The sequence below is a fragment of the Megalops cyprinoides genome, chromosome 1 (genome assembly GCF_013368585.1).
Source record: "Megalops cyprinoides isolate fMegCyp1 chromosome 1, fMegCyp1.pri, whole genome shotgun sequence".
Taxonomy (NCBI): Eukaryota; Metazoa; Chordata; class Actinopteri; order Elopiformes; family Megalopidae; genus Megalops; species Megalops cyprinoides.
This window is the reverse complement of record NC_050583.1, coordinates 38,131,559-38,158,956: the sequence shown is the minus strand read 5'-3', so window position 1 is coordinate 38,158,956 and position 27,398 is coordinate 38,131,559. Positions and strand designations below refer to the sequence as shown.

Here is a 27,398-nt window from a genome sequence, read left to right as displayed (position 1 = left end):
GCCTGCCTTCAGAAAGATGGGAGGAATTTGTGCAGTGCAGATACATGAAACACATCAAAAGGAAGGTGCACCAAAACTCAGCTTGTTCCATGCTTGTTCCCTGTCAGGCCTGAGGACGTGCCGCCCAGGAGAGTTCGCCTGCCCGCCCCCCTGGTACCCGGGCACGCCACGCTGCATCCCCCTGAGCTACGTGTGTGATGGGGAGAAAGACTGTGCCGACGCGGCCGACGAGCTGCAGAACTGCCCCAACCGCACCTGCCACATGAATGAGTTCCCCTGCGCTAACGGCCTGTGCATCCTCATCCCCTTCCAGTGCGTCCCGCCCCGCCCCTCTCTGCCCCCTGGGCTCCTGTCTGCCTTTAGAGAGCAGTGTGGTCAACTGCAGTGTTACTGCACTGCCCTGACTACATGCAGACTGCTAACTATGAACACATCAAGCAAGGAGGTTTTCATTACTCTGGCCTTTGACCCTGCCACCCAGGCAATCAAGAGCCAGGCAGTATAATACAGAGATAAAGTGAGTCTCTCTGTGTTACCCCTCCCCCCCTTACAGCTGTGACCGGGTGAACGACTGCGGGGACGGCAGCGACGAGGTCGGCTGTGCGTATGACACCTGCCGCAGTGACCAGTTCACCTGCCAGAATGGTGCCTGCATCCACGGCTCCTTCGTGTGTGATGGGGAAGCTGACTGTTTGGACCACTCGGACGAGCTGGACGGGCTGTGCCACACCCCCGAGCCTACCTGTGCGCCAGGGGAGTACCTTTGCAAGTCAGGCCAGTGCATCGACATCCACAAGGTGTGCAACCAGCAGAAGGACTGCCCCGACAACAGCGATGAGAAGGGCTGTGGTAAGAGTCAGGGGGGAGGATCTGTTGTTAAGGGGAGGAATCCCTGTGTCCCTTATTTGAGATCATTGATTGCTCATTATACCATGTAATGTAACAATGATTGCATTTAATGAGACATTAAGAACTGCCAAAGTCCTTGATTCCGTCTGAGTCCTTTGAATATCCCCTTTTACTAGCAAAACAAAACAATAATGATGTACTGTTAAATTAAACCCATTTCATAGAAAAGAAGCAATTGAAATGATAACATTGATGTGTCCTGTCACTGGGTATGTTCTCTCTGTGTTTCTGCAAACCAAAAAGGCATCAATGAGTGCAGGAATCCGGCAGTGCACCAGTGTGCCCAAAACTGCACGGACACGCTGACGGGCTACTACTGCTCCTGCCGCGCGGGCTACCGGCTAATGCCGGACGGCAAGGCCTGTGAGGACGTGGACGAGTGCCGGGAGACGCCGGGCGTGTGCAGCCAGCTGTGTGAGAACTCGGTGGGCTCCTTCTTCTGCAAGTGTGCCCCGGGCTATGTGCGGGAGCCCGATGGGCGCACCTGCCGGCAAAACAGCGGCATCGCCCCCTACCTGCTCTACAGCAACCGGTACTACATCCGCAATCTGACGGCCGACGGAAGCTCGCTGTCGGTGGTGCTGCAGGGCCTGTCCAACGCAGTGGCGCTGGACTTCGACCATTATGAGCGGCGCCTCTACTGGATAGATACGGGCGTCGGGCACATCGAGCGCATGTTCTTTGATGGCACGGGCCGTGAGGTGGTGGTGGACCATGATGTGCCCAATGCGGAGGGGCTGGCCATCGACTGGGTGGGCCGGTGAGTGTGAGGCTGGGGAGGGAGGGATTTTGTTCATGATAAGGCCTTGACACAAATAGTAAGGTCGTGCCTTCACATATTTGACATTGCTCTGACATACTTGGAGATGCAGTCATCAAAGGTACATTTTGGGCCACAACACTGGCTTCACTGTGCATGAATAAACATTTCTGAGAGCTTGTACACAGCAATATGTGGGAACTTCCATGCCAATGTCCTAACAGAAACATACATATTTTTTCTCTTTATTCACATAATGCAGATGGCATATATTATGTTATAAAAAGGATTATAATATGTATTGCTGCTAACTTCATATCAATGTCAGGACAATTGTCATAAACTGTCATGCATTTGTATAAAAGGACATGACAGGATTTATTGTAAAAATTGTTATAGACTTAAACAGCCTGTACGACAGGATTTAAGATGAAATCACATTTCTAAAATCACATTTCTGTCTCTCAGTGAGAAGACCGATCCGTCTATATAGAATGGAGGAGGGTTGTAAAGTGCCATGACTTCTCCTTGCATGTGACTACTGTGTGTGTGTGTGTTTGTCTGGCAGGAAGATGTACTGGGTGGATGCCTACCATGATGCTCTGCACGTAGCTGAACTTGATGGGCGTTTCCGCAAGAAGCTCCTGAGTGGCTGTGTTTCACCCAATCACACGTACTGCTTCATCAACCCACGAGCCGTGGTAGTCAACCCCAAATACGGGTGCGAGAGCTTATTCTGAACATTGCTTTCTGAAACCTATCAGTTAGTGGCCATTGGTGTCATCTGATGCATGATGGCACAGATGTTTGGATTTGAGTTTGGATTATAAACATCACTGTTCCTCTTGTGTTCAGAACTCATCTATTCTCAGTATTAGACATTATTCTCAAATCTATTCCCTTTAAAGCTGCAGATCTTACAGTCATGGGTCTGATAATGATAGCAGGGGAGTCATGAGGTGCATCAACAGCTTTTCTTTCCTCCCCACCCCTCCACTAGGTGGCTGTACTGGACAGACTGGGGTGACAAAGCATATATCGGCAGGGTGGGCATGGATGGTACCAACGCCACTGCTATCATAACCACCAAGCTGGAGTGGCCCAATGCCCTGACCATTGACTACACGACCAACAAGATCTTCTTTGCTGACTCTCATCTTAGCTTCCTGGAGTAAGAAACTCGAAACACACCGCTGCCTTCAGAATATATTCTGTGCTCCCTAAAACCAAGCACTGCCCTGTTCTACTTCTGTCCACCGTACAGTGCACCACTCCTCTACTTCACACATAACTCTCACATTTGTGGTTTTGTGTTCTTACTGTAAAAGGAGCCAGCAGCACACCCTCCCACCAGCATTGAGGATTGGTACACATTTGCTATATCAGCATGTAATGTAGCCATCTGTGAAACAACAGTGCAGCTACACAGTAGGCAGTAATTATTTCTTCTTTTAAGGCTTATTCCAATGTGATCACTGGTGCTGCTACAGTTCTGCTGTTCTTTTGATCCCTCGGTCAAGATGTCCAAAGACACCTACCCCATTCTCTCCTCAGTTACGCCGACATGGATGGGAAGAACCGACACAGGGCCATCGCAGGATCCCTGCCACACCCCTTTGCTGTGACGCTGTTCGAGGACTGGGTGTTCTGGACAGACTGGAACACCCACACCGTGGAGCGGGCCCACAAGTTCACGGGCGAGGGCAGGGTCACCATGGGCAACAACACCCACCGCCCTTACGACATCCACGTGTACCACCCCTACAGGCAGCCCCGCAGTACGTGCCCCAGACAGTCCTCCTTAGCATAGAGCTACAGCTGTTGAGAGACAGTCTTGAACCATTAACCCCAAAATGAGCAGATCTATTATTTACTATCAATAACTCATTGATTTGAACCAATCATATTGTCACGTCATGGACAGCAAAGCCTTCTGATTGGTTCATATTAGTCAGTAACCGTAGCTCCTCCCATCGTGGTAATCATGAACCTTCATTTTTGTATTGTTAATAAAAGTAGTCTTTATCCTTGCCATCCTGTACAGTCTGAATTATACAGTATTCTCATGAAATGACTGAGACCCTAGTTTTGATCAGCAACATTTAATGGGGATGAATGATTCCTGTTTCTTCTACTTAAAGTTACCTCACACACTCCTTGATTTGTGAAATCAATGGGAAATATTAACCAGACACTGTGATCCTCACATTCTTGCATCATAATGTCCTCGGTTATAGCATATAAAAAGAAGTAAACAATCATTTCAGATACGAGTCAGGTGTGAGTTTTGACTAAGGTGGTGAAAGACCTTGGGCAGTTTTGATTTTGTGATTGGTCTGCTGAATTGGTTGGTGGTAGTTTGATTTGCTGATTGGTTGATCTGTTCCAGGTGAGAACCCGTGTAAGAAGAGCCCCTTCACTTGCAGCCACCTGTGTCTGATCTCACCGGGCGGGGCAAGCTCCACCTGCGAGTGCCCTGACCACTTCATTGGCATTGCTGTTGGGTTCCGGATACAGTGTGTGGCCGACTGCTCCAGCACGCAGTTCCGCTGTGGAGACAATGAGAAGTGAGTCTACATTGATCTATTGTTTTTTTTTCTCCAGGACTGGGGTCATCTTATCATGACTGATGATGATCATGTTACATAATATGTTCAATACCATGAGTTATAATTTGCATTACGTAACCCTGTTCTATCTCTTTCTCTTTCTTTTGTCGTTCTCCTCCTCTCCCTCTTCCCAGGTGTATCCCCATCTGGTGGAAGTGTGATGGTCAGTCAGACTGTGGCGACGGATCAGACGAGCCCCTTACCTGCCCAACCCGCTACTGTCCTATCGGGCAGTTCCAATGTCGGGATGGCAACTGCACCTTCCCTAACTTCCTCTGTGATGCCCACCCTGACTGCCCCGATGGCTCTGACGAGGACCCAGCACTCTGCAGTATGCCAACCATCTTCCTCATCCTCCTCATCCTCATTTTCCTCCTGCTTGGCCTGTCTTTCTTTCCTTGGCTTGCTTTTAATTTTTCTTCTTCATGAATGTCATCATTCGATACACAAGTGCCACATCTGCATTTAGTAGCTCAAAGTTACTGTGACAACAAGCAGGCAGTGACTTTATCCCTGAATGAAATCTCGTTTTTCTCATCCTCAATCAATGACAATCTATAATCCAGCATTTCCATTTTAATGAGATTCCAGGGAGCGAGCAGTCAGTGAGAGAGGTAACCGCTGGATAAAATTAAAACTGACATTTGCCAAATAGGACATCCATTTCTGTCCTGCTTCATTCCACCTGTCAGGTTGCAGGGTATAGGGCTGTTCATGCCAGCCAACAGATACCAGATCAACCAGTTTACAGTCTGATTTGAAAGTGAATGGAACTTTACGGATAGTTAAATCAGCCCCTTTGCGGTTATTGTATTGCTGGCTAATTATAAAATGTGTACATTTCCCGGTCTGCTGTGGACCACAAGAAATAACGATTTTGGTTTTACAGGTGTAAATGAAAATTTTTGCAGAAAAATTTAAGTATTTGCATTGAAATGTAAATAGTTTTGCTAAAATGATCAAGCTGTTGCACAACCATCTAGCATTGCTAGATGCATCTAGCAGGCAATTGTAGCTGGCTATCTTCTTTCACAAGACAGCCATGATGTTATTTCGTCGACTGTTAATGAAGACAGAACACCTAAGATTCATCTATAATGACAACGGAGTAGGCAGCACTTTTTTCAGTGCACATTCCAGACTAAATAGTCAGCTATAGTGAAGAACAACCAAAAAAGAATAAACAGCATAGTTTAATTACCACCTATATGAAGCCATAAGACCACATTCACAACCCTATTGAACATGGCTAGTTCTGCTCACAATTTTCACCCTAAAAAATTTACTGCCTTCCAAGCCTTGTGAAGGCAAATAATCTAGATCCTAGTCTATTTGCTGACTGGATTACCTCCACAGAACTATTTAGAGTCAGTGAGAGAGCACCATGTGACTTTCTGAGTGCCTAAATGCATGTCTCATTTGGACGCTGATGAAATGTCCTGTGTCACAGGTGACCACCGCTGCCAGGAGAACCAGTTCCAGTGCACCAACAAGCAGTGCATCCCGGGCACTTGGCACTGCGATGGCTTCTCTGACTGTGCGGATGGCAGCGACGAGGCCCCCGAGGGCTGTGCCCAGAAGACCTGCCCACCTGGGCAATTCCAATGCCAAAATGGGCGCTGCATCCCCTCCAACTACGTGTGCGATGCCCAGGATGACTGCGGGGACAAGTCTGATGAACCCTACAATGAGTGCAGTGAGTATCTGTGAGAACCCAGGGGCTGGAAAGAGCCGACGGCAGAGGTTGCAGGGACTCTGCAGATTCTGTTACTCTGTCTGATGGAGACTTGTGCTGAGGAATGCACTGTGATCTGTCTGAGACTGGTACAAAGATGAGAGAAACCCTGTGACAGTGAAGAGGCAAGAGATCGAATAGGAATGTCACTGACTGTGACCCGGCTGGCAAGCATGGATTAATGCTCTTTCTCTCTCTCTTCTCTCTCTCTCTCTCTCGCTCTCTCTCTCTCTCTCTGTCTCTCCCTCCCCCTCGCTTTCTGCCTTTCTTGCCTCTCTTTCTCTCTTCCTGGCTATCTCATCACTTTCTTTTTTTCCCCTGTCTCTTTCTCTCCCATTGTTTCTCCATCTCCTCAGTGGGCCCAGATCATAAGTGTGATGAGCACACCGAGTTCTCCTGTAAGACAAACTACCGCTGCATCCCTCAGTGGGCTGTGTGCGACGGGTCCAATGACTGCCTGGACAACAGCGACGAGCAGGGCTGCGGTGAGTGTGTTCATGTACTAGTGTCACCCAGATTGGGCACCCGGATTTGTTTTGTACATACATAGAGAATTCACACCCTGCACCTGCCTTCACATGAATTCACATGCATTCTACAACAAAAAGAACTATATAATTAGCTCTGAATTCTAATAAATCTCCAAGCCCTCTTGATTCTTTGATCTTCATCCTTCCTGGCTTCAGAGGCTGTGACCTGTGATCCCACTGGAGACTTTCGCTGTGACAACCACCGCTGTGTACCTGTGCGTTGGCGCTGTGATGGGAACAATGACTGTGGAGATGGCTCTGATGAGAGGGACTGCCGTGAGTACCCTACAGACGTGCTTACACAAGGTTCTGGAACCTTCCACAGAGCAACACAGGAGAACCAGCTACTTGAGAGGTGGCAGTGCTGTCAGTGACAAACTGTATGTGTGTGTGCATTTGTGTGTGCCTGTGTGTGCATATGTGTGACCACAGAACCAAGGCCCTGCTCCGAGAGTGAATACCGCTGTGACAACCAGCAGTGCATACCTGGCGCCTGGGTGTGTGACCATGACAACGACTGTGGGGACAATTCGGATGAGCGTGACTGCGGTGAGGCCTCCCTCCCGATGCCTCACTTTCTGTGACCCTGACTTCCCGCCTTTAGAGAGAAAAACACCCTTCTTATATGTTCACCTGCCCGTTTTTGCCGTTTCTGAACAACGTTGATGTCCTCAGACCAATCTGCGAGAGCCATTGAGGAAACAATGTGTATTATCTCACACAGTGAGGCTTAAACCAAACTGTGCTTTGTCCTCCTTTACACATAAACAGAGCTGCAGACCTGTCGTCCGGGGGCCTTCCAGTGTGCCTCCGGCCACTGCATCCCTGCCTCCCTCAAATGTGACGGACGACCTGATTGCCTGGACCTCTCAGACGAGACCACGTGCCGTGAGTCTGGGCTGACAGGCCACTCCTACAGAAAGGGCCATAGATAAGGGGGAAGAGAGGTTAAAACTATGTCCTCAGGTGACGTTGCTCTAATGCACCATTGTGTTAAATTCAGAGGGGACAGTCTCTGTCAGTTGACGCACTTGAGAGGTGAGGGGGTCCCTGCCAGATCTGGGGACGGGTGCAGGGATCGACCTACTCTCACCTTCCTATTGCCTCCACTTAATTACTTGGCTGCCATTCAGTGGTGCTAATTAATGGAGTGCCTGCAGCTGCCTACCTCAAGCTGGGAAGGAGAGAGGGTGGGGAACCCATATGAAAGTAACAAGCTATGACAAACCTGCAACAAATAACTGTTGTGTGCATGTGTTTGTGTGTGCACGTATTGCAGTCTGTTGTTATGCTGTTACATGAAAGAGAAGAAAAAGTAATTATTAAAGCATGAAGGCCAGATAAGATTTGCTTTTGTGACTGTTATAAAGGCTACTAGCCATTTGCCATTTCAGAAACACTTTAAGTGCAGGAGGAAGAGATTGCACTGAGGTGCAAGACCTTGAATTGCTGAGATGGAATTGGCATTTGAAGAAATACTCAAAACAGACTTGAACAAAGAAGAGTGCAGTGAAAGAAATAAAATGCTATTGGATGGAACAGTGTAAGGTTGCTGGCTGTCTGCCATGTCTCGCAGACGTCTACATGCTGAAACATGACAGTATGACATTGTTAAGGGAATGGGCTTGAAATTGGTTGCAGATTTAATTCCCAATTTGGTCTTTGTACCCTTGAGCAAGGTACCTTACCGGAATTTCTTAAATATGTACCTGTGTGGATAAGTCACTGGATAAGACCATCTGCTAAAGAAGCAGTAATTCACCATGCCCTCCCCCATGTCGTTCCCCCTACAGCAACTCGTTTCCCTGGGGGAAGATGGTGCCCCCCCAGCCAGTTTGAGTGCAAGAACCACCTGTGTGTGAGTCAGAGCTGGGTGTGTGATACCATCGACGACTGTGGCGACCGCTCAGATGAGGAGATCAGCCTCTGCTGTAAGTGTCTGTTCAAAGCCTCTGAGCCTGCAAGGGTCTTGATTTCTGGCCAATCAGTCGATAATCACGGGTCAATTTGAACTGAACTAAAGACTGGATACTCCTGGAAATTAAGGACCACATTTATTCTAACTACAATATAGGCAGTGTTTCATTCTGTTTCACAAGTTTCAGCAAGCATTGCATTTCTTTGATGCTTACCCAAAGACACAAGTTTGGAAGTCTGTCAATCAAAATGTCACATGCAGCATGCAGCAACATGCAACAATTGCTTAAATATGCATCTCACTCCAGGTTAGTTGGAATAGGGACCAATGTTTTTCATTTGAATAGGTGTTAGGAGGACGACCCAAAAAAAACAGCTTTTCAGCTTCTTAGCCTTGTCAACCAGCTGCCCAGGGGCTCTGCTGAGCGCTTTTGTTGGTGTGCTCTGCTGTGCGTTTCCCAGGGAACATCACCTGTGAGATGCCCTCCCGGTTCCGCTGCAAGAATGGATACTGCATCTACTCTGGGCTGCTGTGCAACCAGAAGGACGACTGTGGAGATGGCAGCGATGAGAAGGAGGACGTGTGTAAGGACAACCCCCCCCTTTGAGTAACACTGTTATGCAAGCGTTTTGACATGTCTTATGTAAAATTACAACTTTGGCAGGTATTAAAATTGATGAATAGTGTATAATAATAAGAAACTTGAAGTAGCATTTGCTTAAAGATGCTAAAGTTGAAAACCAAGCTTCCTGCGGTTCAAGGGATAGAGGCTGAGAACTTCTTCATCACCCCACGCAACAATGTTTAATCAAGACTTTCCGTTTTTCAGTGATTTTTCAATCCCCCTTGTTTTTATAGTCTTCATTGTGCCTCTGAATGTCATCTCAGCCATGAGACACAGGTAATCTTTAGCATTGTTGCATGGAGGTTGATGGAGGTTAATCCCAATCAACCTAAATTATTCTAAAGAAGAGATTAGTCCTGCTTTTATTTAAGGTAGCAGTGTTTTCATGGAGGAAGGTACAGGGTGAAAGGCAGGGATGATATTATGCCGGGCATCTGATGGTGTGTTTGGGTGTGTTTTTTCTCTGGCAGGTCGAGAGCCGACCCTGGCTCCCTGCACTCCCCACGAGTTCAAGTGCACCAATGGACACTGTGTGGCCCTGCAGTATGTCTGTGACCACAACGACAACTGTGGGGACCGCACAGATGAGATGGGCTGCAGTGAGTCATGAGTGCACACACACACACACACACACACACACACACACACACACACACACACACACACACACACACACACACACACACACACACACACACACACACACACACACACAGCCTAAGTTATTCAGATAAATTAACACAATATGCGCAGATTCCCTAGACACATGATATACAGACACAAGCTGATTTCTGTGGTAGGAGGGCTGGTTTTCATCAAAATCCTGTATATTGTAAAACATTTTCTCTGGATGTTAAGAACATTGCCTAATGGTTACTCTTGAGGTGCAGATTACTGAAGGGGTGTGGAGTGGTGGGCATAGCACTTTGAATCTCAGTGAGACGCTGTCGCTGCATCCTTGAATTGCCCTTGTGCTCATCTCAGTCACTTTAATAACAGTCTAGGTCAATATTAGAGATGTACTATGTGTAACATGTAAGTGATTCCACAGAGTTTCTGAAGTGAGTACTGTGATACTGTGCAGATTTCGGACACGACCGGACTTGTGAAGAGAAACTCTGTCAACACAACTGCACCAACTTGAATGGAACTGGCTTCATCTGCTCCTGTCGACCAGGCTACATGGTGGACCCAGACAGCACCTATACCTGCAATGGTACACACACAGACATACACATATATAATTTCTCTTACACTTAAACATGCATACACATACACAGACAGGCATGCACATTTGTCTCATACATACAATGCTTACCAGTTCTAGAGGCACTTGGGGATGTAGCTCAGTGGTAGAGCGCATGCTTTGCATGTATGAGGCCCCGGGTTCAATCCCCGGCATCTCCACATTTTGTGATGGGAGCAACTGTTCTGGTTATGATATGGAGTTTTTAAAATATATTGATGTTTACATGTATATGATGTCAGAAAAGGGCAATTGTTGATATCCCCTGACAAAACATGAGTTCCTAAAAATGTTTGAGTTTAGTAGTTGACATGGTGACATTGAAATAGCAAGTAAGTAAGTCATTTGTCGTCTTTTAGATGTTGGTTGAAGGAGTGACCCCCATTTCTTTTCAGACATCAATGAGTGTGAGATATATGGCAGCTGCCCGCAAGCCTGCAAAAACACCAAAGGCGGGTATGAGTGTGAGTGTGCCCCTGGATACCGGAAAGTAGGTGATGGCAGCCAGTGTGAGGCGAAAGGTGAGGGCGGTCCTGCCGGCAGGTTTGAACTGGAGCACATCGGTGTCCTGTTCCCTCACTGCTATTCATGGTCTACCAACTAAATCAACCGAGCACCAGCTCTGCTGATAGCTGTAACTTTAATATGATGTAGTATGTGATGTCATTTCAGAGCTAGAGCGTAGAAATCAGTTATTACTGGTAGCGTTTATTTGTTCTTTACTAACATTTTCATAAACTGTAATCTGTATAATTTATGCATTTGCTTTTGTGTGTGTGTATGCGTGTGCGTGTATGTGTATTCCTAGGTGCTGGGCCTCTACTGCTCCTCCCAGAGAACGTGCGGATCAGGAGGTTTAACCTGCAGACAGAGGAATATCATGACTTCCTCCAGGAGCACGAGCACATTGTGGCTCTGGACTATGACTGGGACCACAACAACACTGGACTCAGTACGTGCTGCCTGTTCTGCCTCTAGTGTTTCTCCTTTCTGCAGTCGTTCGCTCTTTGTGTTAAGCCTGTTACGCCACAACCAATACACCACTGTCCAGTACAAAATGGAAGAGGTGTAGCTCAGCAACATTGTGGTGCCAGCATGAGGTACACATACAGAATGTCTGAAAGCAATCATTTTGGTTGCTATGGAAACAGCTGCTGAAAAGGTATCATTAATTCCTCAGTTTCCTTAAACATAGACCTGCTGACCTGGTAAAGCTCTCAGAAACGTTGCTGAACTTCTCTTTATTATTTTAAAGATGGATGCCTAAGAGACCTAAGAAATTTTTAATAATTCTTCTTGGGGTATTTGTGATTTTTGTGATATTATTTATATGGCTATTGAATATGAATTGGAAAAAGATAACACAGTATGTTTGTCAATTCAGACTTAAACACAAGCATGCTTCATGTTCAAGTAAAGGCACAAGGTTTTCCCATGCTGTTAAAACAATACAAACTGTTTAAGAACTGCAAATTATCATTAAATTACTGTATAACACACTCACCATCACCATTCCCACTGGTATGCAGGAGAATTATGGGATATTAAATGTATTGGGGTATGAATCAAGTGTTGCCTTATCCTATGACATCACTCACAATTTCATAAAAACAATTTTTAACTGCAGAATTAAAAAAACATTTTTTTAATTCTGCAGTGATTGTACAGTTTTATGGGGAAATATGTATACTCTTTTAAGCTTTCAAATAGCTTGTGAAAGTAGCATGGATACTTAACTGTTCAAATATGATCATTTTCTATTAAAAAAAACCTTTGTATCAAATCATTTTAAATCTTACTTTACAGCTGCTCATGCTAGCTTGAAGTATCCAGCTTCATAGCCTTCTAGCTATACAATATATTGTTGAAATAGTAAGTAATTGTTACTTTGTAACAAATCGATCTCTGGAGAAATAACATGCCACTGCCACCTAGAGTTAAATAGCATTAACTGGCCACCATAGGTCATTTAAAATTTACTCCCAATGAAGTGTTATTGGTCAAACTGTGCATTTAAAATAGACCCTCTGTTTTAATCACATGGTTTGTTGAGATAAACAGCAGCACAGGTAATAATTAGTGGGTTTTGTATGTGATTTTAAAAGGGTTCATTTAAAATGCAACATGCTAAATGATTAAAAGAAATGACATTGAGGGTAGTATTAATATGATATTGTGATGTTAAGCAAGAGGATATTGATCTTCATTATGTCTCAACTCTAAAGCTCTTGATAACAGCATATATCTGAGCAATCTCTGCCCATATGACACACAGGACACATGTCTAATGTAAGATTCTGAGGTGTATGTTAAAAATGTTTCAACTTCCATTTTCATACTGTATCTAAAATTACTTGCTTTATGACAAGTTCATTGGTGTTTATTTTCTCCTTGCTGCTTCACTGCTAACTGTCTGAGCATTGGAACACTGGCTTTTGAAATGTGGTCAACCTCTCCTCTCTCCTCAAGGCATGGTGTACTTCACAGTGGAGGGAAAAAGCCCTGCGTCTGGGGCTATCAAGAGGGCCTACCTACCTGCCGTGGATGACCACAGCAACAACATCGGCGCAGCCATTGACCTTGGCATTAAGTACATCGTGAAGCCTGACGGAATAGCAGTAGACTGGGTTGGCAGGTGGGGCGGCATTCTGATTTGCTGGTCAATGCAGCACTCACCTCTAATGAGGTTCCTTGTCAAAAGCTTTTTGGAAAGGTGCACATTAATATGAAGACAAACCGATGAAATCTTCAATGACAGAACATTTGTTGTCTTTTGCTGTCTGGTGCTAAATGCAAAGGGTTAGAAGAGGAAAAACTACAAATTCAAATATGCCATTTTTGTAGTGTGGAACCTTATGTTTTTTATAATGGCTTAAGATACCATACAGTGGTATTATAGTGGAATTATACAATAATTAGTCATCCCTCATGCAGGAAATTTCAGCAGATGTCACAGGCGATAAATGCAATTGCATAAATGCAATAAAAATACTTGCACATTCAAGAAATAAGTCCACATAGTATCAGTACTTAAAAAGAACGGATTCTATTAACGTAAATAATTTTAAAAATGTATATCTTTTCAAACACATTGTTTCAGTTAATTCCCTTAGCTGCTCATTATGTACATCGATGGCTGCTATTATGTTTGAACTGACTTATCAATGTTTTTATCCTCCACTGAAACAAGTGGCTACTTACACTTTTCAGAAGGAACCTCAAGTACACTGCATGGTGATCATTTGACAGCATCAATTAACTAGAACTGGTCTTACTGAATTTGGTGCACATGTTTTCAATAAATATAAACATTTTGCATGAACACTAGGTGACAGCTCTAAAAAACCATTAGAGAGCAGCTGGTTTCCCCACTATAATTTTTATTTACCATTGTATTTTTCTTGAAGTCAACAGCCATGTCCTTTATGAATGTTGATTGCAAGGAAGTCTTGATTGCATCACAGTTGGAACTATAGTTGCTCCCTGATGCACTTGGAGTCTGGGTCTGAGAGTACATGCCCAATGGCGGTATCAGCATACTAAATGAATTGGTTGTTGAAGAGCACACTTGAACATTGGTGATTTTAAAACTCATCTCACTTCCTGCCCTAAAGGAATCTCTACTGGGCAGACTCAGTAGTGAAACGTCTGGAGGTGGCCATGTTGGATGGGCGGTACAGGAAGCACCTGGTCAAGACAGACATCGGTCAGCCCTCTGCAGTGGCTGTCAACCCTCGTCTAGGGTGAGCGAGTCCGGCAAGGGGAGGGGTTTGGTCTCTGTGGCTGATTCCACTGTTATTGGGATCTCATGAATGAACTCAAGAAGTAGAGGATGAAGATCTTTGAAGATATTGTATTTTTGAGTTTGTGTGTGTGTGTTTGTGCATGCACATGTGTGTGGTCTTCACCTATTGTATATTTGAGAATTCATTTAAGTTTGATCAATATTAATTTGAGAGATGATAGAGGCACAATCAAGCTTAGTTGTCTGGCTGACTGTTTCCTGTCCTTTTTCTGTCTGCCTACATGTCTCTTTAATTCTGTCTGTCTGCCTGTCTCCACTTTGCTCAGGATGCTGTACTGGACTGATCGAGGTGATGTGGCCAAGATTGAGTGCTCCTGGATGGATGGGAGAGAGCGTAAGGTCCTCGTGGACAGCCGCTTGGGGTGGCCAACGGGCCTGTCCATTGACTTCACCAACAATGACCGGATCTACTGGTCAGATGCCAAGGAGAGTCGCATAGAGTCAGTCCTGCCAACAGGGGAGGATCGGCGCACTGCACTCTATATTGGTGAGTTGTTGAAGAGGGGCAGATTTACACTGAAGCCATGAGTTCCATCCAGCCATATCCACTAAATGTCTGGGAGACCCTCTATGAATAAGGAATGTGTGTTAATATAACACAAAATATGAAACCCAAAATATAAAGAATATATAGCTTTTACGTACACAGTTGAGTCCATGGATAGTATTGTTGTATAATGGACCCATTTTGAAACAAGTAATTTCATGCATTTGATAGTATTTCATGAAATTTATATAACAGTGGCAATAATTTATATTTTATAATATTTGCAGTTTTTTTTGAGTAGTTTTCATATGACAGGTCATCACCTTAATGCCATTGCTGGGTGTTTTTCCTGCTCTTCAGATGTGAGGATGCCGTTCAGTGTGAGTGTCTTTGAGGACCATGTGTACTGGAGCACCCAGGATAAAGGGGAGGTGTTCCGGCAGGATAAGTTTGGGAAAGGGACAAAGACCAAGCTGCTGACCGCTGGCCCCTGGCTCACACAAATCAACATCTACCAGCAGCAGAAATACAACTCCATAGCAAGTGAGAGCTACAGATCAATCTGTACAATTCCCTTGCAGTCCATATATCAGCTAAGTCAGTAAACAGGATTGGTGTCCATCTAGCTTATTATTGCCTGTGCAAGTATTTCAATTGACTGAAAATTCAATATAATACCGGAAATATATTCATGTATTGCTTAGTGTATGTTCTGGCAGAATGTAGTGTTATAGCAGTCGGTTCCTCCAGCAGAATGCAATTTCTGGGTACTGTGATCAATTTTACCAAGTTCTCAATGCCGTTTACAGGGATTGGTTTGGTCATATCGCCAATGCTGTGCACTGCAATTATTTTGTTCAAATTCTCCAGTACTGAATGCTTTGATATGTTTGGTTTATGGTCTCAGTGTTGTAAACTCTTGTGTACCAGTGTCAGTAACCCTTTTCCTTTTCCCCTACAGTGAAGAACCCATGCAAGGGCACCTGTAGTCACCTGTGCCTGCTGCGACCTGGGGGGTACACCTGCGCCTGTCCTGAGGGAACCGACTTCATCCCAGGCAGCAGCACCGACTGCGACGCAGGTGTTGTGTTAAAAATTACTCAATCTGGATTGTGTGTACACACTATGCAGGTGTTAACTGACCTTTGACCCTGTGTCCTGACAGGTTTTGACCCCCCGCCCACCATACCTCCACCATGCAGGTGCCAGAATGGTGGGACCTGTTACTTTGATAACAACCAGGCCCTGTGCAAGTAAGTCAGTTTGGACGGCCGCTCCCAGCGCCCGACCTGACATCTGACCTCTTCCGTCTTGATTCTTGCATGGATTTGTGTCAAAGTGAAGTGTGAGCTGGCAGGTGCTGTAGCTGCTTCTCACAGCGTATAGCTGACCGTTACCTCTCGTGGTGCTGCAGATGTCCTCCGAACTGGAGTGGGGAGTTCTGCCAGAAGGATGACTACGCAGCCTTCACAGCCTCAGGTCAGTGCCTCTCCTCCCTGTGGCCAGTGTTCAGCACTGTGACCATCAGGTGAGGCAGCCTTTAAACTGTTGCGACCCTCTTCCCTCTGTGTGCAGTGGGGATCGCCCTCGGAGTGTCTCTGCTGCTCCTGCTGCTCATGGGAGGCCTGGTTTTTGCCGTGCAGAGGAAAACCAAAATCATGGAGGTCCTCAATCACGTCCACATCCCCATTTTTAAGTAAGCAGTAAGCATTCTCATTTCACAATGTATCTCATAGTCTGACGTACCCAGCGGATGAGGTGGCCTAAGGGCTCGCTGGGATCTAACCTACATGTGCAAAGCAATCAGCTGCGTTCAGCTTATGAACTGTTTGATAAACAGGTGGCTTCGGTTTGCACTGTGTCAGAAAATAGTCAGTGAAGATGGAATTCAAGATTCAAGAACTTTGTCATTGTGCAAGCACAACAAAATTGCAAGTGTGTTAGCCTCCAACAGTGCATTTATATTCAAGTTCTCACACATATTTCCAAAAAAATAAGCAATATAAAATAACATCAAAAAAAGAGAAAAGTACATAATCTAAACAATACAAGTACGAGATATAACACTCGTATGAGGACAGAAGCCATCTCATACACTTGAACATTTTAAGGCTTTTTTTAAACGTGGTGCACAGTATCATTGTTCTTGTGCAACGCTCATTTCCTCAATTTTAAGTTCACAAGTGAATTGAGCCTCTCAGGAGAGGGACAATTAACAGAATGTTTGAAGTGTAATTTACTACACCCCTCAGCTGTCTCACAGAGTCTGCGTGGCAATCTTCCATTTTTAATTAGAGCTGAATTTTCCTGCATGTTCACATAGCACAGGTTGCTTCTAAAAATCATTTCCTTGATGAGATGATTTGTTACTCATAAAGACTCTCACAGGAGAAAGATTACATTGTATCAGCAGAGCAGGATAATTGCCTCCTGATTAGGCTTAAGAACTCTTACTCTTTTTTGCACTTAATTTCCCTGCCCACATTCCTGTCAGTTTTCCCTTCTTCCTATTCTTGTGAGGCTCTCGCATTATGATTCACAACAGCATGATTTTTACCATAAACAGCATATGGTGCAAGTGGGAGAAGCTGACAGCTGCTCGCTTGGTTTCATTTCTCATTTTCAGGAATGGGAAATCTGAGACCTTTGGACAGCAGGACGTGTCGTTTTCTCCTGAAGAACAGGTGGATGTCCACAGCCCAAGCCTTGAAACGGTCAGTGTCCTCCTGCTCATATGGAAATGATTTTCAAAGAATTTTGATTTCATCTACTCATATTTAGAGTGTAGTTGAGTTAAACAGGGTCAGATAATAGTGTCCCTAAATGGTAACATTTTTCTGGGATAAGCAGCATAGAGGTGTGTTTCAGGTGACATATTTTCCATAAAGGGTCTGCGTGTGATGTTAACCACATACAGATTCAGCAGCACATATCAAGCAGCTGTGGCTGCACTTTCGCTTTGAGTGGCTCTTTGATTGCCAGCCATTGGTTGCTCCCCAGCCGCACCACCATGAGTGCGTGTCCCCACGGGCAGGCTTGCCGAAACGCAGTCACACCGCTGCTGCCAGTAGGCTGCAGAGGCGAGTGCTGGATGGGACCCTAATCAGCCCGCCCCTCAAGCCAATCAACCTTAGCTTTGTGACATGGTGTGCTCACTCTCTCGTCTACGCACCTTGCAGCTGCGGCAGTCGGCGGCCGTGGAAGTGGAGGAGCCGGAGAAGAGCTTCGAGAACCCGGCGTACGCGGCAGAGCCCGGCAGCGGAGCGGCGCCTAGCGGCATCGCCACTACCGTCCGCCCCATCAGTGGGCCAGCCAAGGTAACCATCTGAAGGTGGAATGTGTCCACTCCATTACATGGTTCTGTCTCATCTGTGCACTGTTAATGGATTGCAAGTCTGACCATTTTTAACTCTAGGAGAGCTTTGAGAACCCAGCCTATGCTGCCAAGCACAGTGTGGCTGCGCTTCCAAATGGCACCTCTGTACCCGTCACTACTACCATCACATCAGACAAGGTAAACATTGTGAGAAAAAAAAACCTGTGCTTTAGGTATGTATTCAATAGTCTAGTTCATTTTAATCCATTGTAATTCTAGGAGACCTTTGATAATCCTGCCCATACTTCAGAGCCCTCTGAGGTAGCCGCAGCCAATGGAATCACTACGCCCATGGCCAGTACTGTCATGATCAACAAGGTAACCTTTTGGAGGAGATGAGTAACAGTTTATTGTATTGCTTGCTTTGAATTTATACTATATGACATTCCTGACTGTAATCGATTGTAATTCTAGGAGGCCTTTGATAATCCTGTATACATCACAGACAATGAAGATGTACTGTACACATCTATCAATACTGCTGCCAAGGTAACCATGAGGAGCAGGCTATTGAGATAATGTATTACGCCATGTGCTCTGCCGTAGGGATTATGATAGATTATGAATCTAAATATCCCAGTGGGTATGCCTCACAGAAGGCATTGAATGATTGCCACTGCCATTATTACTACACTGAAGTCAAAATGTGATATCCTGGAGCATTTGCTGCAGCCTCTAAATAAAACCCTGAATTAGTCTTGTTAATATTGCAGTTTTATGGAGGGAAGAGTTTTACAGTAACGCAATCAGGATTTCTACCTCCAGATCCTATTTAGGATATAAAATCCAAAAGTCTCACTGCATCTTGCAGAATTACACTGAATAGAATATTATTAAAACAGATTTGCCAAAGTTCTGTGATAGATATTGATATTGTAAAATATCCTCAGAAATACTTGGATAAAAGATTGCATTTATGGTACTGGTCTCACGTGAGATTGACAAAAACTGATTTTCCATAGGGGCAGAAGCAGAAAGATCTCTCCCTCTCTGAAGACTCTGCTGGAGTCTTCATAAACCCAGCATACGAGGTGAGTGATGGGGAGCGGGAGGGAGCGGGGCGGGAGACTGTCGGATCAAACGATGCGCCTCCGAGCACGTTGTGCACAGTCGGGGGCTGGGGGTGGTTTGAAGCCCTGTGATGCTGACGGGTACAGTGCTGCAGTGAGGGAGAGGCAGCGGGGTGGGGGAGAGGAGAGGAGACTCATTACTGCAGCCGTTTGGGATCCCTCGCATAGGCCTGTGATTCATGCTCCCAGTCAATGGTCCCAGAAATAAGGCTGGTGCATGCATTGTATAACAGAGACAGAGGGAGAGAGAGGGGGAAATGACAGACAGATGCAGTCGATGATGAATGGGAGTGCTGGAAAGGGACCTTGATCTGTGTCAAGGAGTGCAGGGGACAGAGGGCGCAGACTCAGTGGGGACCACATGAAGACCTTGATGTCACCTTGAATGTGTGATAAACTGCTGGTGACAAGATGAGAGGTGTAAGCCCCTGTTACCACTGGAAATGGCATCACATTAAAGACGCGCAGGGCAGCTGCTGGCTTGTCTTCCTGTTGCATGGCTGCGGCTCCAGACCTATGTTAGCGTTGGCAGGGCTGGGTCTGTGCTTTCTACCCCGGTGGCTCCGGGAGTCACGTTCTGTCACTCTGCCATCTGTTCCCATCTGCCTCCTCAGTCACATTCTCTGTTCCTTTTTACGACCTCTGAGCGGCTCCCCTGGTCCCTTTTGCAGGGATTGTTCGACACCAAAGAAAGTCAGCATTCTTTTGTGTGCTGTGGGGAGCAGTGAACCATGAATATGAATAAAATAAGGAAACGCTGATCGTGATCGTAAATCTAGGACCACGGACCATATGTCTAACACCAACACCGCCCTTTGTGCAGTCTGGAGTTTTGTGTTCTGCCTTCGGTTCCGTGTGGTGTTGTAAATATCCTTGGGCTTCCTTCACAGGATTCCACAAACCCTGCCAACGTGGGAGAATCCACCATCTGATCACTTCTAAAGCTACAACCATCAAGCCTCTAAACTCAGTTGAAACTGTCTAGAAAAGCCACTCCCAGAGTAATCGGTCTTATTAATGTTGCAGTATGTTGTTAGTATCTTCCAAAATCTTCTGACTGAACCCTTGTCATCCATCTGACTGAATGCTGGGCCATCACCACTGTGCATACTGATGGTTTACTGTTGGGCCATACCTCCCACATTCAGAGAATAACAATAAATCATAACATTATATTTCCTATCTGATCATTTTGATGTGAGTGCATTTTTATGTTATGTTTCCTTATTTACCTATGTTGAAAGCTTGTCTATCTGCAAGGTAGTTTGATAAAGACGGATAGGAAATCAAAAAAGATGTGTAATGGGAGTGAGGTGTGGGAGGAAGAAATGAGATCAGAGAAAGACAGAATGTGTTGATGGATTCTGATTTTTGTATGCACAGTATTGGGATGAGGACATCTCTGAATAAGTGTTGTCAGGTTATCAGTTATTAACATACTGTAGCATAGTGCTGATAATGACATGAAACATTTTTAGGTGAAAGATTTAATATGATCTTTAATATTTAATATGAATTTAATGTGACATGTTTAAATAATTTATCAGTAAATGCATGTTAGACAAAGACATTGCTGCTCCTCTCTCCGCATTGCTTTCCTTATGCTGAAATCTGTGTTGAATTTGTGTGTGTTGATTTTGTCTGTGTTGATGACAATCTATATTAAACATTTGTTTTCTGTCCACAGTCTGTTTCTTCAGACAAAAGTGCGGCGTTTTCAATTCAAAACAGGATCTATTGAGATGAAGTGCCAACCATAACAATATTTTTAAGCAATTGTGTTTAAATTGTCATGAAAGACTCTGTCACCAGCTATATGTTGAATGATCTGGGGAAAAAAATAACTGCCATGGCCATCATGTTTTTTTCCTCCACAGACTGACAAAAGAAAAATGCTAACATCATTGCATTCATAACATGTATGAAATCTCACCAGGTAACATTGATCATTATAAAAATGCCACTCATAGGAAATATCAAAGGGAGAAAATACTCAGTCCTCCATAGATTGGACAATAAAGAACACAGACAGGAGCACATGACCTAAAGGACTGTGAGAATTTACAAGGAAAATATGAGCTGTTGCCTACAACATTGATACTGAGAACACAGAGTAAATCATGTGACCCAGAGACACAGCTCTGCTCCATAACTGTACAGTCCAGTGAAAATACTGACAACCAAAAGGCTTCTTTCCTCTCTTTTTCAACATAAGCAAGTTACCGATCCTTCCTGGTGAAGTGTCTTTTGACATTTCCTGTCACCGTAGAATTATTCACTGCTGCATTTCTTACACTAATCCCATGTCTTACTTTCACCACAGATGGAAGGTGACAGATCTAATGTTAGAGGTTGTTTGTGGCCCCTATTGTAAGGCAATGTATGAGGGGATATCTGTGACTGTTTTATATTGTGGTAACCAGTTAGCAGTTTCTGTTCACATGGGATCTTGGACCTCCCTTTAAATTGTTATATCAGCTTAGAGTATAAAACGAATAACACCAAGACGGCAAATGGCAAAAGCGCTCTCTGTCTCTCTCTTTCTGTTGTTCTGCAGGGATGGAAATGGGAGATTTTTAGCACTGGGTGATGGGGGCAGTTGAATGAAACTTCTACCAACCCAACTTAAATACTATTCAAAACTCATCCTGTGCAGCACCATAGTCTTTATTTTCATAAATTATATTGTCTCTGCAGGATTGGTACTTGTCTGTCTTACTTCAACAGTTTTGCCACACCAAAACAAAGCAAAAAAAAAGCATGCCCCAATCCGCTGAAAAGAAATATTTATGATTAGGTTACTGCTATTTTTGGCTTCTATGCCAGCATTTTTCCATGTTTATCATATCAGGGACTTGCTATAGTCATTTTTTAGGACCACCAAAGCATACAATGTGGAAAAATAGATAAAACTCACTGTTCATAAATGTATTATCATTTCATCAACAGCTGTGTAACTGTCTCCCTAGTCTCACTCCTCTCCCTCCCTGGTTTTGTGCCTCTTTCTCTTTCTATATGTCTATCTCTTATGTTACTGGATTGATTGTCTGGACTTGCAGCCTTAAAAGCATATATTCATATATGTATATATTCTATATTAATTAAACATTGCACAACATAGGCCTAGTATTTCAGTATTGCTTATGGATATGTCTCTTCAGAGAAGCATGTTCCCATTGTGGTTGTATTAGGCTATGTTGTGTTCTCTCTGGTATACAATTACTTGAATTTTTATACAGCTCATGCCCTAAGTAATGATAATGAATGAATGATTTATTTGAAATTAATTAATTATTGATCATCTGATTTTCCTTTTCCTTTTCCTTAGGATACCTGAACAGTTTAGTGGTTTCATACCATTATTACTAAACATGGTATGAAGGATTCCACACCATGTGGGTGTGGTGGGTATTCGCTCTTAGTAGAAATAAAGCCATTCTTGACATGCGATGGGTGGTATTTTCGAGTGGCAAGTCTTCATTTTTTCTGACTCCAAAATATTGCTACAGGGTTCAGAATCACTCGCCGTCTGAATATTTGCGCTTTATAATTAAAATGTAGATGAACAGACTGCTGTTTATACAGGGAGATAGCTAGTAATTTAGTTATCAAATACCATGCTTTACTTTCACTGTTTTAACTACCTTGTCTCCTATATCGACTAAGCAGCCTGTGCAATATTCTAATGGCATGACACAAAGCTGGTTTGTGAGGCTGTGAATTAAACGCTGAGTAAACTCACTGTTGTATACACCAAGCACCCATATTATCATGCAGCTCAAAAATTTGCTAGCTAACTTGCTCATTATAATAAAGGAGTCAGAATTTTAATATAATGTAGGCATGCCATGGAATATTTGCAATTACAGTGTCTCCCTGTCTTGTTTATGAAACATGTTTTGGTTTCAGTGTTGAGTTTTCAAGAGATTGTGCTGAAGTCATGTATAGCCTATGTGCCACTTTCCCCTCTCAGGAACTCGGCTTTCTCCTGATAAAGATCAATAGGGCACTTCACAGCTGTGCCTTTTAGATCCAGTCATCGGAACTACTTGAGCTGTGAAACAGGGAAACAATTCAATATACATTGAACAGTGTGAAACCTGATTCCAGTCACTGGCTCAAACAACTTCTCTCTAGCTGGAGATTCATAAGGCCTGGCTGCTGGTGTTGCCATCATTGGACCCTGACAGAATGAAGGTTTGTATTATAAGGTCTGTGCATAGTGAAATGGTCGTATTTATACCATTGAGGCAGGAATGTGGGAATTAATTAAGTTTCAGATTTGTCTCATTTACATTATATTATTGGCATTTAGCAGATTCTCTTATCCAGAGCAACTTATATCAATTACACTTTTTTTTTTTTACAATCAATTAATACAGCTGGATATTTACTGACACAATTGTTAAGTACCTTGTCCAAGGGTACAGCAGCAGTGCCCACATAATAATAATAATAACAATAATAATAATAATGACAATAAACTTTATTTATATAGCACCTTTCATATCATGGAATGCAGCTCAAAGTGCTTTATAAGAGAAACAAAAAAAATCATAATGTACAAAGGAAAATAAAAACAATGAAACAATAAAATACTAAAAAGATAAAAATAAGACAATAATAGTAATAAAATAAATTGATAATGATAAAAAACAATTCTAAGATATAAAGAGCATAAGACAAGTACAAGAAATATAAAACAAGTATAAGAAATATAAAACAAACATGAAGTAATGACAATGGTGTAAAATAATAAAGGTAGAATTAATTGAAAGCAAGATCGTAAAAATGGGTTTTGAGCTGTTTCTTAAAACTATCAACCGAGGTTGCTTGTCTTATTTGTAATGGGAGTTTGTTCCAAACCTTTGGTGCATAAGAACAGAAAGCTGCTTCACCATACGTTTTATAATTCATTTTTGGGACATTGAGAAAGCCAGCATTAGACGACCTAAGGGAACAGTTTGGAACATACTTAGATAAGCAATCACAGAGGTATGAAGGTGCTAAACTATTTAGGGCCTTATAAACAAGTAAAAAAATCAAACCAGCAATCTTTTGGGTTAGGAGTCCTGCTCTTTAACTACTATGCTATATTGCCACCCTGTTTGAGTTACGTTGAAGATTTAATGTTGATAATCTTCCTTCAACAGTCTATAGTGTGAACTGAAGACAACAGAGGGCTGTTGAAGATAATGCTTTTGATGTAACCATGATGATGACCAACATGTAGTAAAGTTCTGTGTTTCATCTTTTGATTTTCAAATTTGGATAGAAGGATGCCAGGTAAACCTTGATTTCCCCTCCTTGCTTTTCCCTGGAACTAACCCACATAAATGGTTTATGCTTCCACTGCTGTATGCATCTCTACTTGAAAGATATATAACTTCATAGGTATCTGGTGTGTGGGACAGTATATAGCCTCAGGAATCGATTTTCCTTGGTTCCCTGAGGATGCAGGGAGAGAAGACAGGAGCAGACAACAGTGCAGTCCTCAGCTTACCTCCCCCAAGTGCAAATACGGCAAACAAATGACCCTCTGTAATATAGTGTGACTAAATGTCAGGGCTCGTGGAATTGCTGCAGATCAGAGTAAATGTGTCTGAGCGTAGCAGCACGCAGAGGACCCAGTTTTCTGAAGCACATCAGCGCTGTTCATTAAGGATATTATGTGGCTCTGCCTCTCCCTCCCTCTCTTGTGCAGATGGGTGGTTGTAATTTACTTTTATTTATGTGCCAGTGCAAACCCCAGCACTAAATGCGATTAGAAATTTCCTAGCAACATGAATTCCCATAGGTTGTGGGCCCATTGGCCGCCCACCAGAGTTCCCAGGGCACAGGGTTGTGGTGTGAGAGTGATGGAGGGGATATTAATGAGTGGCCATCTCTTCTTTTTTTCACTCTCCACTGGCTTACAGGTTCATTTCATAATATATGTAAATCCTGATAACCATGTCTATTTCTTGTGAGTAATAAAAATAATATTAGGGTCAATATTATTAGACTCTCATTTCTCTAGCATTATCATTTTCATATATGCACACAAGACTGAAGTGGGAAATCCTAGGACAGATACTGTTTTTGCTATATTTTGAACATCAAATATTTGGGTCAAATTATGCTGTCCAACTCTATCTCACTTTCTGAACCAGCATGATAGATGTCTGAAAATCACTCAGAAGTGTTTGGTTGGACATGCCTAGCACTCATTAAGTAGGTTTTGGACATCCAACAAAGGACTTGCACTGGGTCTGTGTGTATTTATTTATTTTGCAGAGGAAAGTGTCCTTTAATAGGTGGAGTGCAGAGGATGCTCAATATAATCAGTTAAGGAAATCAAATGTCATTTTAGCTGTTGAGTAAGGTGTATGGGACATCAACAGATGCTCTTTACCACCACTGAAAATTCTGTTATGTTTTAACTCACAACTCAGCTTTGTGGTGTTAAGTGCTGTTTGTAGATATACTGGAAATGCATTCTTGGTCCTTTTCAACAGCTTTAGAGTTTTTGATGAGAGAACAAAGGTACACTGTAGGACTTTTGAGTTTGCTCTTTGAAAGGAGGAATGTATCACGCTTCATTTCAAGGATTTATTAGCATTATAATTTAGCACCATCCTTTGGATAAGAGGCAGACTGGGGGTGGGAACCACCATAAATGTAAATCCTCAGGGTGCTTAGTTCCCAGCCATGCATGCTCACTGGGTCCATCCCAAATAAAGATGTCTTCTTGCATATTGAAGTTTCAGTTTTTGATGTGGGCTTGTTAGAGAAATGATGTTAAACTTTGTCTTCTCTTTTTCTATATCAAAGCTAAGTTCATATAATATCTCCTTGCTTTTATTCTGTCTGCCCTTTTGTTGCAAGATAAGAAAATATATTAAATTTCTTCTTTAATTTACACAGGACAGACCAGAATGTACTCATTAAAGGTAATGGCTTTATTTATGACTTGATTTATACTGGATTCACATCAAATGCAAAAAAAAAGGCTGTGCTGTTGTATGACTTCAAAATAGGATAATAACAATCAGTTTAGTGGAGGATTCCCACTAATTCGGTGCAATAGGGGGAGATGGGGGATGGTGGGGGCAGGGAGACTCTGATGTCATGGTTTTCTGGGACACACTGCTCTGTTGGCCCCCAGATGACAGCTTTATGAGCACTGGGACAAAAGCAAAGCCTAAGGTCCTGCTGTCTGGAGGTGATCCCAGGTCTGAGATCAATGGTGCCCATAGAGACAAAAGTCACTGAACTGTGTAGAGGACCTGAATGTTTTTCAGACTGCTAGGAGTTCCATAGATATACTTCATGCAAGCAGAATTTGGTGTCCTCCTTTTGTGACAGTCAGGAGGGGAATGTGTCAATTTGTATGTGCATTGGTAGGTTTTATCTATGTTTTCCTCATGAAAGAGGTTAGAGTTATCATGAAGTGCTGTGATTATATACACATTATCATGCTAATGCGCTTGATCCTCATTAGAATTTGGCTGCTGACTTTGTGCCGATATTTGTACATTCTCAAGCTGCAGCAGCCTGAACTAATAACCTGCAATGAAAACTAGGTCAATGATAGATGAGGGCAAAGTGCAAGGGATGATGTTTGTTTGGCAAATGTCCTGTTATATCATTTAATACAACATTTTAAAACATGGATTTACTCTTTTGTTTGGACATCATGAAGGAAATAATCATGGAATGTGTAATGCTATTATTTAATGTTTAATTACTCAGTCAATACAGCATAGTTTTTCAGCACATGGGTCATATAGCTAATCTGGCTGAACAGACACACAATATGTTTCATTGTATTTCAGTATTGATATTTTACCAATTAAAGCACCGACAATAATATGTCTCGATGTTAAGCCTACAGGTCTCATCTCCTGTTATTTGGTCTGCTGGGCCAGCAATGTGGCACACTGGTTACTGGGACTGCAACCAGAGGGTCAAAGGTTCACCTCCTAAGGGATAGTTCAGCCCTTGAATAAACTATCTTACATGAATTATATTAATAAATAGTTAGCTGTATAAATGCAAAAATGAAAGCCATTCAATTTGCCATGGTTAAAATTATTTGCCAGATTTCTTAGATCAGAATTTTCATCTTTTCTACAGAAATCAGTTTAGTCTTTCCCTGTTTTCACAGCATCCATAATTATGCCTTTTACCCATTTAATGTTTTGAGGAATTGAGCCAAGGCCTAATGCATATCAGAGCTGACAATCATATCAATAACCTCAAAGCCCTGCGCAGTTGTATAAAAGGCCTGGCGCCAAACCAGTATTAGACTGCAAAAGAAGAAAGTTAATCACTTCACAGATATGA

The 27,398-nt window shown here is 43.3% G+C and overlaps 1 protein-coding gene and 1 non-coding gene across 2 annotated transcripts in view; both read left to right on the top strand.

Moving 5' to 3' along the window:
• Positions 1-19,798, top strand: part of lrp2b (low density lipoprotein receptor-related protein 2b) — a 49,016-nt gene extending 29,218 nt beyond the window's left edge. The window contains exons 48-80 of the mRNA XM_036538625.1: positions 108-312; positions 554-849; positions 1,153-1,669; positions 2,238-2,390; positions 2,670-2,840; positions 3,224-3,447; positions 4,059-4,236; positions 4,413-4,609; positions 5,729-5,974; positions 6,370-6,498; positions 6,700-6,819; positions 6,976-7,092; positions 7,315-7,431; positions 8,337-8,474; positions 8,923-9,045; positions 9,557-9,685; positions 10,171-10,302; positions 10,728-10,853; positions 11,141-11,284; positions 12,802-12,967; positions 13,947-14,075; positions 14,404-14,624; positions 14,985-15,167; positions 15,586-15,705; positions 15,790-15,877; positions 16,039-16,103; positions 16,200-16,320; positions 17,251-17,338; positions 17,804-17,941; positions 18,040-18,138; positions 18,220-18,318; positions 18,963-19,031; positions 19,742-19,798. Of these exons, the coding sequence (XP_036394518.1) occupies positions 108-312; positions 554-849; positions 1,153-1,669; positions 2,238-2,390; positions 2,670-2,840; positions 3,224-3,447; positions 4,059-4,236; positions 4,413-4,609; positions 5,729-5,974; positions 6,370-6,498; positions 6,700-6,819; positions 6,976-7,092; positions 7,315-7,431; positions 8,337-8,474; positions 8,923-9,045; positions 9,557-9,685; positions 10,171-10,302; positions 10,728-10,853; positions 11,141-11,284; positions 12,802-12,967; positions 13,947-14,075; positions 14,404-14,624; positions 14,985-15,167; positions 15,586-15,705; positions 15,790-15,877; positions 16,039-16,103; positions 16,200-16,320; positions 17,251-17,338; positions 17,804-17,941; positions 18,040-18,138; positions 18,220-18,318; positions 18,963-19,031; positions 19,742-19,798 (5,105 nt within the window). The remainder of the gene's footprint in view (positions 1-107; positions 313-553; positions 850-1,152; positions 1,670-2,237; positions 2,391-2,669; positions 2,841-3,223; positions 3,448-4,058; positions 4,237-4,412; positions 4,610-5,728; positions 5,975-6,369; positions 6,499-6,699; positions 6,820-6,975; positions 7,093-7,314; positions 7,432-8,336; positions 8,475-8,922; positions 9,046-9,556; positions 9,686-10,170; positions 10,303-10,727; positions 10,854-11,140; positions 11,285-12,801; positions 12,968-13,946; positions 14,076-14,403; positions 14,625-14,984; positions 15,168-15,585; positions 15,706-15,789; positions 15,878-16,038; positions 16,104-16,199; positions 16,321-17,250; positions 17,339-17,803; positions 17,942-18,039; positions 18,139-18,219; positions 18,319-18,962; positions 19,032-19,741) is intronic.
• Positions 10,422-10,493, top strand: trnaa-ugc. The gene has a single exon. It is a non-coding gene; the product is annotated as a tRNA-Ala (tRNA).
• Positions 19,799-27,398: the final 7,600 nt, after the last annotated feature.